This window comes from Bos indicus x Bos taurus, chromosome 7, assembly GCF_003369695.1.
Source record: "Bos indicus x Bos taurus breed Angus x Brahman F1 hybrid chromosome 7, Bos_hybrid_MaternalHap_v2.0, whole genome shotgun sequence".
Taxonomy (NCBI): domain Eukaryota; kingdom Metazoa; phylum Chordata; class Mammalia; order Artiodactyla; family Bovidae; genus Bos; species Bos indicus x Bos taurus.
Window position 1 is genome coordinate 98,666,275 of NC_040082.1, and position 12,662 is coordinate 98,678,936.

Below are 12,662 nucleotides of genomic sequence, written 5' to 3' on the forward strand. Positions count from 1 at the left end.
TTTCTGCAGTGTGATCTTGGCCACATCACTTCATCTCTCCCATACTTTCTTTTCCTCATTTATAAAATGCAGATAATACTGGTACCTCCCTCTTAAATTGCTCTCAGGGCTGAAATGAAGGTGACACCTTAGGTGCAGAATTTTAAAGGATGTCATAAGAAGCTCAGTAATCAAGATAAATGGGCTTCCCTGATAGCTCAGTTGGTAAAGAATCCACCTGCAATGCAGGAGACCCCAGTTCAATTCTTGGGTCAGGAGATCCCGTGGAGAAGGGATAGGCTACCCACTCCAGTTTTCTTGGGCTTCCCTTGTGGCTCAGCTGGTAAAGAATCTGCCCGAAATGCAGGAGACCTGGGTTCAATCCCTGGGTTGGGAAGATACCCAGGAGAAGGGAAAGGCTACCCATTCCTGTATTCTGGCCTAGAGAATTCCATGGACTGTATAGTTCATGGGGTCACAAAGAGTCAGACACAACTGAGTGACTTTCACTTTCAATCAAGATAAATAACAGCTTCCTGCATGTTTTTTTTTTGAAAAATCAAAATTAATGCAGGGAATTTCCTGGTGGTCCAGTGGTTAGAACTCTGCACTTCTGCTGCAGCAGGCATAGCTGGGGAACTAAGATCCGGCATCCCAGTGGCACAAACAAAAAAAAATGGGACTTCCCACTCGTGGCTCAGTGGTTAGGATTCTGCCCTTCCAATACAGAGGACACAGGTTCTGTCCCTGGTCAGGGAACTAAAATCCCATGTGCCTCATAGTGTGCCCCCTCCCCCAAAAAAAGAACAGAAAAGAAAGAAAAATTAATGCAAAAAAAAAAGACCTCCACGATGAACAAAATATCAAGATATTCAATAGAATGAAACCCTGATCTTGCCTATCCTGACTTTCCCTAAGTTTTGATAACCAGCGCTCATACCAGTAACATTTAATCAGACAGCCAGTCCACAGGCTGTGGTGGGCAATTTGATTTTTTTAATATTAAAATATTATTTTTGAATGTTGAAAATATTTTTATCTTGGTTACTGAAGTTTGGTGTGCTTAGTCACTCAGTCGTGTCTGACTCTTTGCCATCCCATGGACTAGCCCACCAGGCTCCTCTGTCCATGGGATTCTCCAGACAAGAATACTGGAGTGGGTTGCCATTCCCTTCTCCAGGGGATCTTCCCAACTCAGGGATCGAACCCAGGTCTCCCACATTGTAGGTGGATTCTTTATCCTGTGAGCCATCAGGGAAGCCCACTGAAGTGTGGGGCACCATTATTTTTTTTTTTTTTTTGAGGTAAACTGAATTTTACTAACAAAAAGCATAAGACAATGTAAGTTTTACAAAACAAGTGACCAATAAATGTTAGGCTATCATTATAACCCTTACTTCGAAATTTTTGCCAAACGCTGGCTATGATCAACTACCATTGTGAGTAGCTCGTCCCTTTAACTTTGCCACGTTGTATCCCGTGAGTCATTGCGCCCTTCAGCCCCACTGTATCCCATCGTGCCCTGCGCCTTCCTTCTGCGACTTTCCCCTCTTCCGATGCGTGGCTGACAATGGCGCAGGGGCAGCGCAAGTTCCAGGCGCAGAAGCCAGCGAAGAGCAAGGCGGCGGCGGCGGCGGCCTCGGCTCGGAACCGGGGCCCGAGGAAGGGCGGTGAGAAGCGGGCCGGGGGCTCGAGGGTGAGGTGGGCCCAATGTTCTCCAGCCTCACGAGAGCACGTTTCTCCCCAGGTCGCGTTATCGCACCCAAGAAGGCACGCATCGTGCAGCAGCAGCAGCTCAAGAAGGTGAGTGCGGGCGTGCAGCAGGTCGGGGATGGAGAAGTCCCAGTGCTGTGAGCCTCAGTTTCCTCCTTTGTGCGGTGGGTACGGAAACATTATCTAGCAACCCACGGGTCTCCTAAAGCAGGGATTGGCGCGCAGTAAAGTGTTCACATTGTTAGCTGCTTTCGCGAAATTGTCCTCGTTAAATCAGTCAGTTCAGTTCAATTCAGTCGCTCAGTCGTGTCCGACTCTGCGACCCCATGAATCGCAGCACGCCAGGCCTCCCTGTCTATCACCAACTCCCCGAGTTCACTCAAACTCATGTCCATCGAGTCGGTGATGCCATCCAACCATCTCACCCTCTGTCGTCCCCTTCTCCTGCCCCCAATCCCTCCCAGCATCAGGGTCTTTTCCAATGAGTCAGCTCTTCGCATGAGGTGCCCAGAGTATTGCAGTTTCAGCTTCAACATCAGTCCTTCCAATGAACACTCAGGACTGATCTCCTTTAGGATGGACTGGTTGGATCTCCTTGCAGTCCAAGGGACTCTCAAGAGTCTTCTCCAACACCACAGTTCAAAAGCATCGATTCTATGGCACTCAGCTTTCTTCACAGTCCAACTTTCACATCCATTGATGACCGCTGGAAAAACCATAGCCTTGACTAGACGGACCTTTGTTGGCAAAGTAATATTTCTGCTTTTCAATATGCTATCTAGGTTGTCATAACTTCCAAGGAGTAAGCGTCTTTTAATTTCATGGCTGCAGTCACCATCTGCAGTGATTTTGGAGCCCCCAAAAATAAAGTCGGACACTGTTTCCACTGTTTCCCCATCTATTTCCCATGAAGTGATGGGACCAGATGCCGTGATCTTCGTTTTCTGAATGTTGAGCTTTAAGCCAACTTTTTCACTCTCCTTTTTCGCTTTCATCAAGAGGCTTTTTAGTTCCTCCTCACTTTCTGCCATAGGGTGGTGTCATCTGCATATCAGGTTATTGGTATTTCTCCCAGCAGTCTTGAATCCAGCTTGTGCTTCTTCCAGCCCAGCGTTTCTCATGATGTACTCTGCATATAAGTTAAATAAGCAGGGTGACAATATACAGCCTTGATGTACTCCTTTTCCTATTTGGAACCAATCTGTTGTTCCATGTCCAGTTCTAACTGTTGCTTCCTGACCTGCATATAGATTTCTCAAGAGGCAGGTCAGGTGATCTGGTGTTCCCATCTCTTGAAGAATTTTCCACAGTTTATTGTGATCCACACAGTCAAAGGCTTTGGCATAGTCAATAAAGCAGAAGTAGATGTTTTTCTGGAACTCTTGCTTTTTCGATGATCCAGCGGATGTTGGCAATTTGATCTCTGGTTCCTCTGCCTTTTCTAAAACCAGCTTGAACATGTGGAATTTCACAGTTCACGTACTGCTGAAGCCTGGCTTGGAGAATTTTGAGCATTACTTTACTAGCATGTGAGATGAGTGCAATTGTGCGGTAGTTTGAGCATTCTTTGGCATTGCCTTTCTTTAGAATTGCAATGAAAACTGACCTTTTCCAGTCCTGTGGCCACTGCTGAGTTTTCCAAATTTGCTGGCATATTGAGTGCAGCACTTTCACAGCATATCTTTCAGGATTTGAAATAGCTCAACTGGAATTCCATCACCTCCACTAGCTTTGTTCGTAGTGATGCTTTCTAAGCCCCACTTGACTTCACATTCCAGGATGTCTGGCTCTAGGTGGGTGATCACACCATCGTGATTATCTGGGTCGTGAAGCTCTTTTTTGTACAGTTCTTCTGTGTATTCTTGCCACCTCTTTTTAATATCTTCTGCTTCTGTTAGGTCCATACCATTTCTGTCCTTTATTGAGCCCATCTTTGCATGAAATGTTCCCTTGGTATCTCTAATTTTCTTGAAGAGATCTCTAGTCTTTCCCATTCTGTTGTCTTCGTTAATAGACATCAAAAAAACAGGCAGCCTGGGAAAGGAGTTAAAAACCCCAGCCTTGCAAGAAGGATGTGCTGGATGCAAAACGCAGTCCTGTTGACAGCTAGGTCTTAACTGAAATGGTCCTAATGATAGCACTTCTGTCCTAGAAATGTCAGGATTCAGGGCCATAGGAGTGCTTGTAGGGGAACAGGGTTAAATTTATAAAGAAGTTGCGGAAAGACTTATTAAGATTGCAGAGAAGTTTCAGAGAGATCTGGTGGAGTCAGATCTGAATTTGAATTGCACTCTGCACAGTAACTCGCCCTTTGTTGTTGTTCAGTCGCTAAGTTATGTCAGACTCTCTGTGACCCTGTGGACTGCAGCACGCCAGGCTTTCCTGTCCTTCACTATCTCCCAGAGTTGCTCAAACTCATGTCCATTGAGTCGGTGATGCCATCCAACCATCTCTTCACCTGTCGCTCCTTCTCCTGCCTTCAGTCTTTCCCAGCATCCAGGTCTTTTCCAGTGAGTCAGTTCCTCGCATCAGGAAGCCAAAGTATTGGAGCTTCAACTTCAGTGTCAGTCCTTCCAATGAATATTCAGGGTTGATCTCCTTTAGGATTGACAGGTTTGATCTCTTTGCAGTCCAAGGGACTCTCAAGAGTCTTTTCCAACACCACAGTTCAAAAGCATCGATTGTTCAGTCCTTCGCCCTACAATCTTGAGCATATTGTTCAGAGCCTCAGTTTTTTGTCTTTTTGTTTTGGCTACAGCATGCAGCTTGCATGCTGCAGCTTGCAGGATCTAGGTGCCCCAAACAAGGGATTGAACCCTTGCCCTCTGCAGTGGAAGCACAGTCTTAACTCCAGGATGTGAGAGCCTCAGTTTTCTTAGCCTTGGGTACCGTGCTTACCTCCACCTGGCAGCTGGAGGAGGGAAGTGTCTCTTGGGCAGCTCAAGCTCAGTATATCCAAAACCAGGCTCTCCCACTCTGCTCCATCAGCCTACCATGATCCTACCAGTCTCTCCTTCCAGATATTCAGGATTCCCCCTTTCTCTCTCATCCAGGTTGGATCTCATCCTTTTTGCCTTCAGGATTTTTTTTTTTTTTTAATATTTATTGGGCTGTGCTGGGTCTCAGTTGTGGCAGATGGACTGTTAGTTGTGGCATGTGGGATCTAAATTCCCTGACCAGGGATCAAACCTGAGCCCCCGGCATTGGGAGAGCAGAGTCTTAGCCACTGGACCACCAGGGAAGTCCCTGCCTTCAGGATTAATCTAGAATGCACTCACTTTTCACCTCCTTGATCCCCCTCCCACCTGGCCCCATCCCATCATCTAAAAACACCTGAACTAGAGCAGTCACATCTTCCCAGATCTCCTTCCCCTGCCCCTCCAGTAATAGCCACGGGGCGCCGTTGAGCATCTGAGAGCTCCTGAACCAGGGAAGCTCTGCTCAGAACCCTGCATGACTCCACCTTGCTCAGGAAGAGCCTAAGTTCTCCCCATGGGGCCTGGCACTTTTTAGCCCTGTCTTTGCCCTGCCCTCACCCGCTCCCTCTCTTTCCTCCTGGCTCACTCCCTCTAGCCTAACTGGCCCCTTAACTGCCCCTTGACCCACCTGGGAACGTTGGCACTACTTGTTTCCTCCACCTGGATTCTTTCCCAGAAGTCCACACTGCTTCCTTCCTCCAGGTCAAGGCTGGCAGCCAGCGTTGCTTCTGAGCAGCCATCCCTGATGGTAACCTCACCACCACACCTCTCGCTCATTATCCTTTCTCTTTTCTCCACAACAGCACTTATTATCCGCCATCATTCAACAGTTTACCAGAGTGTCATTGAAGGTTACACACACACACACACACACACACACATGTGCGTGCGCGGTCTCTCTCTCTCTCTCTGAATGTCAGCTCCGTGAAGGCAGAAGGTTTTCTGTGTCTTTGCTATTGTGTCCCCTGCGCCCAGGTGTGTGGTGACACCCTTGGTACCATGGTCATTGGAACTCATAGAGCAAGGAAGCAGTTTAGGTCATAGGATTAAACTGTCAGTTTTGGACCCAAACACTTGGGCTCTGATTGCTATGCCTTTATTTGTTCCACCTCATATGTCTCAGAGCCCCAGTTCACCATTTGCCAAGCAGAGATGATGGGACAAGAAGGGGCTGGAGTTTTAAGCCAGAGAGTCTGGGCGGGCTGGGTTCCAGTTTCCCATCGCTCAGATAGTTTGGGAGCCCTGGCCAAGTGCCTCCTCCCTGCAGGTGCCTCTGTTTCTCCATCCATAAAATGGGAATGAGCAGAAGTTTAGAAGCTGAGGTCCAGAGATGAGAAGGGATGTTCTGTGTGTGTACAGTGTTCTCAGAGGGTGGGAGCGCCAGCCACCAGACTCTAAGGTGCTTTTTCAGCGAGAGGGTTGCTGATCTAGCCCCTGGTGAGCTCACAGAACAAAAGGCAGCAGGCCAGGCCCTCCCTCCCACCTCAGGTCCCAGTCTGATTGCTCCATACTTGCTCCCCCCAGAACCTGGAGGTTGGGATCCGGAAGAAGATTGAGCATGATGTGGTGATGAAAGCCAGCACCAGCCTGCCCAAAAAGCTGGCGCTTTTGAAGGCCAGCACCAAGAAGAAGGAGGCCTCCTCCTCCACCAAGATGCCTGCCTAAGGATGCGCCCCAGCAGTGATCACCACTGCAGCCCCCTCCTCTGTGCTCAGACCTGTGCAGGTAACCCCATGGGAAAGAGGAACTGTGCTCTCCAAAGACCTGAATTGCACCTCGAACTTGACTGGGCCCTGGCCCATGAGCCAGTGAGTAGCAGGTCAGAAGCACACTGACGGACTGGCTTTGCAGGTGCCGAGGTCTCCGCACAGGCCAAGGCCAGGGGGATCTTTTCACCGACTTCCTGTGTCCCCACTACCCCCTCCCACATCCTGTCTGGATAACTTGGAGCAAGACACCTGACTTTGTCATTCCTCCCATGGTCACATGCTCCTGTGAGGAGGCTGTGCTGGGGCCTCGGGCCAGGTGCCTGGACCGCCCGGCCAGCCCCAGTTTACACACGAGCCACATGTCCAGGGAAGGGTGGACAAGCTTCCGCACCTCCAGCCTGGGGGCTGGGGGAGAGTCTTTTCTTTCTTCCTACCTTGGGTGACTCACCTGCTTGCCCTCTACAAATATCCCTGTGTCTTCCTGTCTGCCAGGGACAGGCCAGACAGCCTAGGGAGCCACTTTCCCATTCTCGGGGCAGACACTGATACCACCTTGTAGAGTCAAAGTGCTGATTAAACCAGAAGCGTTTTTGAACTTCTCTGTGCCATCTTTATCGTTATAAAAAGTCATAACAGTGAGTATGTAGCCGTGCCTGTGGCCCAGACGCGGTTCAGGTGCTTCCCACACGTCTCATCTCAATCCTCACGATGCCCAGGTCAGGTCACGTCATTCATGGTCCCGAGCAAGGACTTGAACCCGCCACTGGCAGAATCGCAGTGCACTCTCTCAGCTGCCAAACCACTGCCTCCCTTCACAGACCCACGTTTCTGACCTGTTCCATCCTGGGCTCCCCTCCTCTAAATCTGCCGTCTTGAAGACCAACCACTTATGGTTTTGAGATTAATGTGGCCAATTCTGATGAAACTGGTAGAAAATCCTACTTAAAGAGTGGTGTTGTCATATCCTAGTGGCTTGCCCAGTGGCTCGGTGGGTAAAGAATCCGCCTGCAATGCACGAGACACTGGGGTGCAGGTTTGATCAAGGACCTGGGGAGCAGGGACCAGGGCAGGCTATAGTCTGGGGGATGCTAAGCTGCTGTCTTTGGAGGGAGGTGGGCATGTGGTGGCTGATCGTCCCAGGCGAGTGACTAATTCCCTGGTGGCCCAGCCTTTCCCAGCCAGTCTCACCCACCCCACATGGGTTTCCTTTGTCCCACATAGTAGTGGTCAACATTTTTTGAACACCCAACATTTTTCTAAAAAGAGGGAACAGGGACTTCCCTGGCAATCCAGTGGTTAAAACTCCACACTCCCAGTGCAGGGGGCACGGGCAGTCCCTGGTCTGGACGATGTCACATGGCTCAGCCAAGTAACAAAAAGCAGGGAACAACCACTGTGGAAAACAGTCCGGTGGCTCCTCACTAAGTTTAGCCCGGAGTTGCCACCACGTGACCCGGCCCTTCTCCCAGGCACACACCTTAAGGGACTGAACTCAGACAGCATCTCACACACTACATTCACAGCAGCACTGGTCACAGTCACCCAAAGGTGGCAGCAACCAAATGCCCAGCAGATAACTGGATAAACAAAATGTAGATTATCCATACAATGGAGTATTTATTATTTGGCCATATAAAACAATGGCTTCTGGTGGCTCATTGGTAAAGAATCCGCCTATAATGCAGGAGACTGGGGTTTGATCCCTGGGGTCAGGAAGATCCCCTGGAGGAGGAAATGGCAACTCTGTCCAGTATTCTTGCCTGGAGAGTCCCCGTGGACAGAGGAGCCTGCTGGGCTACAGTCCATGGGGTTGCAGAGCCGGACAGGACTAAGTGACTAAGCTATCAGTCACCATAAGACAGAACGATACAGGCTACACCATGGGTGAACCTCAAAAACATTCTGAAAGCAGACAGACACAAAAGGCCACGTAATACGTGATTCCGTATATGTGAAATGTCCAGAAGAGGCAAATCCACAGAGACTGGAATGCACTCTGGGGTGCCAGGAAATGGGGAGTGTCGGCTAATGGGTATGGCTTCAGCTTTGGAAGGCAGTGATAAGATTTTGCAGCTTGATAGAGGTTGCAAACATTGTGGAGGTGCTAAATGCCACTGAATTATACCCTTCTAAATGATAAATGTTCCTTGTGGGTTTTAACCACTGGAAAAAAAAGGCAGGAAGGGAAATTTCACACCCCCTCCCCCCAAAAAATCCTAATTTACATCTCAAAAAAACGAGTTGTGGCAGCAGAGCCCTAATTTGATAGAGACTTCACAGTTGGGAGTTACCTGGAGTCCAGGGCTCAGGATTTCTGTTGGGGAGGATGGAGCTGGTGAATGGCTCACAGACCCTTAACTAGAGGGCAGGACCGCTGCTGGGCTCTGTGACACCCCCAGGGCACACCCTTCTTTGAACCCCACCTAGGGGCCTGGACCTCCTGCCATCTGCCCACCTCACAGCAGTTTTCTACCCTAAGCAGGTAGCAAGTGACTTGTGCCCTTGAAATGGGATTGCTTTGAAATCCCATTGGATTTTTCCTCAATGGGGATTTTCCCTCAAATTATTCATTTATGGCTGTGTTGAGTCTTTGTTACTGTGCTCAGGCTTTCTCTAGTTGCAGCAAGCAGGGGCCTACTGTTTATTACAGTGTGCGGGCTTCTCATTGCGGTGACTTCACAGGCTCTAGGGCAAACGGGCTCAGTAGTTGCGGCACACTGGCTCTGTTGCTCTGAGCTTGTGGGATCTTCCCTGATCTGGGATCAAATCTGTGTCTCCTGCATTGGCAAGTGGATTCTTAACCAGTGGACTGCCAGCGAAGTCCATGATGGGCATTCATTGTGCGCCTACTGCATACCAACCTCTGCGCTAAGGGAGAACTGAGAGCTGACATTTTAGTGGGGAGAACAGGAAACAGGAAGTCCCAGGCCACCCCCTCCAGACCCCACCCTCCTCCCTGAGCTGCCTCCTGGCCTTTTTCAGCCCCTATTGCTCCTCCGCTCCCAGGTGTCCCCGCAGAGAGCCTCCTCTGTCCCCCGCCCCAGGAGGTGGTCCCTGTGCCACTCTCCTCCGTTTTCTGTTCTGCATCTTTGTTATGTCTTGAGCACGTGGAACAATGGACAGCAGTTGCTCCACGAACAAGTGTTTGTTGAATGAAGGAAGGAAGGAACATTTTGCGTCTCAGTGAATCTTTCTGACCATTCAAAGCACCGTCTCCATACAACACGTGCTTGCCTTCCGGGTTAGCTGATTCATAACAGCCTCTTCGAACTTCACAGCTCCGTGAATTGTCAGCAACTGATAGCAATTCAAAACCACTGTTACCTGCTCCTTCCGGCTCATCCAGCCGAGGTCCCATTGACAAGCCTCCTCCCCTGTGGAAAAACCAATTGGCCTCCATTCGGACATGTATTTACTCGAATAGTCTGAATAGTCTGATCTGTCCTTAAGAGTGCCTGTTTTTCTGGACTCTTGAACCTCGTGGAACATCTGCCTGGTTCCCATAGGAGTTCAATAGAAAAAAAAAAATCTTAATACGTGTCCTTTATTTGTCAGTGAGAGCCATGATTACACCCGCTTTTGAAAATTATCTTTTAAACTTTCTATGTGGAATCTCAAAAGGGCGAGGGCTGGGACTCTCTGGGCTCTGGGTGCCATCTGGCGCGTCCCTCAGCCACAAGGGGGCGCCTCAGACCCTGGGCCAAGCCCATGACGCAGGGCAGGCGGAGGACTCTTGTAAACTGGCTCCCTTTGTCCCTCTGATGCCAGCCCCTTTGAGGGGGACCCCAGGGGTGAGGAAGGGCATTCAGGTGTGACAGATATGGAATCTGGACTGTCAACCCATCTGTTTTGTCTTCCCCGACCCTCCACCCTGTCACTGTCCCGAGTGACTCCTCTCCTTCCTAGCACGTGGGTCCTGCCCGCAAATCCCCTTTTAGTGTCGCAGCCGAGAGCCCCAAACTTGGGCAAATCCCCATACCTCCTGTTCTTTTCAGTCCCTCTCTGAGCCTCAGTTTCCACACCTGTTAAATGGAGACCCTAACACCTCGTCCTGAGTGTGGAGAATTCGCTGAACCTTAAGGCTGTGACAGCTGCCTTTGTGTCCTGGGTGGGGTGGGAAGCCCAGTTCCAGCCACTCAGCCTGTCTTCTTTCCCTGCTTCCCCCACCCTCGCCACTCTGCCCACCCCCTACCCCTCCCCGCAGTCATTAAATGTAGCTTTTTCAGACAATTATTCCTGCAGGAGCCTTTTCCTCTCTTGCCTCCACCTTCCCCCTCTGCCTGGAATGCCCATTTTTCCTGGCAGGGCCCTGACTCTCTGCCCATGAGTTTGTGTTCCAAAAGGGAAGAAAAGAAATGTAAGAAGCAGATCTTGCCAGCTGGGCAGGCCAGAGGGGCTGTGTCCAGACCAGGAAGCGAAACTGCCCTGGCTGGTTTCCTGCCTGAGTCTTCAGGAGCCTTGGAGTGCCTGGGTGGGTGGGTAGGTGGGGGCCATGTGGGGGTGTGCTGGCAGAGGGAGGGACCCTTGGAAAGTTAGAATGGGGTGGCCAGAGTTGTGGGGCGCAGCCCCCCTCATGTGAGACTGCAGGGTTGCCCCGTTTCTCATGGGTCTCAAGGACATGTGGGTTTGGGGTCTGGAGTTGTGGATGCCTAGACAGTGAGCTCACAGCAGGGCGGGCAGGATAAACGTGCTTCCATTCCCTGAAGCCCAAACTCACTGTCTACCCTGAGAGGACTTGCCCGTGGCTGGAACCCAACCCCCCAATCTTCTTTTCTAAAAGTGTTGCTGGGTTTGAAATAGGCTTGGAGACGGCATCCCGGAGGTGTGACACATTTCCTAGGTGTCTTTCTGATTTCTCACATTCTGGGGTTGCTATGTGGCCTTGGACAACTTTCTTACCCTTTCTGGGCCTCATTCCCCCCATCAGGGATCAGAATGGAATGCTAGTGTGTCCCAAACGGTGCATTTGATCCCCATCCAATGTGATAAGACCAGCCCACTCGTCAAGGTAGGGCTTGAATGCTGGCCCTACCCTTTCCTGCTGTGGATCTTGATTAAGTCACCTGACCTGTGTGTGCCTCAGTTTTCTCATCCAGGAGATGGGGATGGTGGCACTATTAGTATCTCTTATTAATAAGAGAATAAAATAAACCTCCTCACCTTTTGATGCCCCGTTCTCTGTTCCTCTACACATCCTGTTCCATGGGCTTGGAGTGCCTTCTCTGGTTCAGCATCTTGGGGCACCCACTGAAGCATCGTCAGAAGGACCAGCCACATACTAGATGCTGAAGGGAGCCGCTTGGAACAGCCGGACCGTGGGTCCTGTTTGCCAGGGGAGCAGCTGAAAGACTTGTTTTGGTGAAGTTCTGCCTGCTTCTCTCCTCACCCATTACCCCTTCCCCATACATCTGTCTCTGCCTCAAATCCTTGCAAGAAAGACACGCTTTACTAAGTCTAGGGCTTCCCAGGCAGGCAAAGACCACCCCTCTAAGCCTCAGTTTCCCCATCTGAGCAATGGAGATAACATCCCCATTTTGCAGCACTGTCAGAAAGCTTAAACTTGATCATGTGTCTGAACAGCTACAGTACACCATAAACAATCAGTACAGTATTATTATTATTGTTTCTTTTGTTGTCATCGTGGTCAGCTGTGGTTTCTCAAGACCCACAGAAATTACAGTGGAGTGCTGTCCCATAGAAACGACCATGCAAGTTGCATACATAACTTGACATGCCCTGAGACCCCATAGAATAAAATGAATACACAATGAAACCGGTGGAGTTAATTTTAATAATGTATTTTACTTAACACAAACTTATCTAAGATAGCATCATTTCAACATGTAATCAATATAAAAAAGTTCTTAAGTTATTTTGCCTTTTTTCTTACTAAGTCTCTGAAATCCAGTGTGCTTACATTGACATGCTTAGTCACTCGGTCATGTTCAACTCTTTGTAGCCCCATGGACTGTAGCCCACCAGGCTCCTCTGCCCATGGGATTCTCCAGGCAAGAATACTGGAGTGAGTAGCCATTCTCTTCTCCAGGGGATCTTCTTGACCCAACAATCAAAACTATGTCTCCTGCATTGTAGGCAGATTCTTTACTGTCTGAGCCACGAGGTAAGTCCACAGCACAGGCTAATTCAGGCTGACCCCATTTCAAGGACTCAAAAGCCCACTTGTGGCCAGTGGTGACCATATTGGACAGTGCAGGTCAGAGAGAGTTTGCTGAATGGTGGGTTGGGGACTGGCCAGAACGTGCAGCTGTGAAACTGGAAATTC

At 49.8% G+C, this 12,662-nt stretch overlaps 1 protein-coding gene across 1 annotated transcript; it reads left to right on the top strand.

Moving 5' to 3' along the window:
• The first annotated feature begins 1,498 nt into the window (after nucleotides 1-1,498).
• Nucleotides 1,499-6,974, top strand: C7H19orf53 (chromosome 7 C19orf53 homolog). Its single transcript, XM_027547960.1, has 3 exons — nucleotides 1,499-1,649; nucleotides 1,727-1,782; nucleotides 6,195-6,974. Exons 1-3 carry the CDS (start codon nucleotides 1,550-1,552, stop codon nucleotides 6,333-6,335), a joined length of 297 nt encoding a protein of 98 aa, XP_027403761.1. The 5' UTR covers nucleotides 1,499-1,549; the 3' UTR covers nucleotides 6,336-6,974.
• Nucleotides 6,975-12,662: the final 5,688 nt, after the last annotated feature.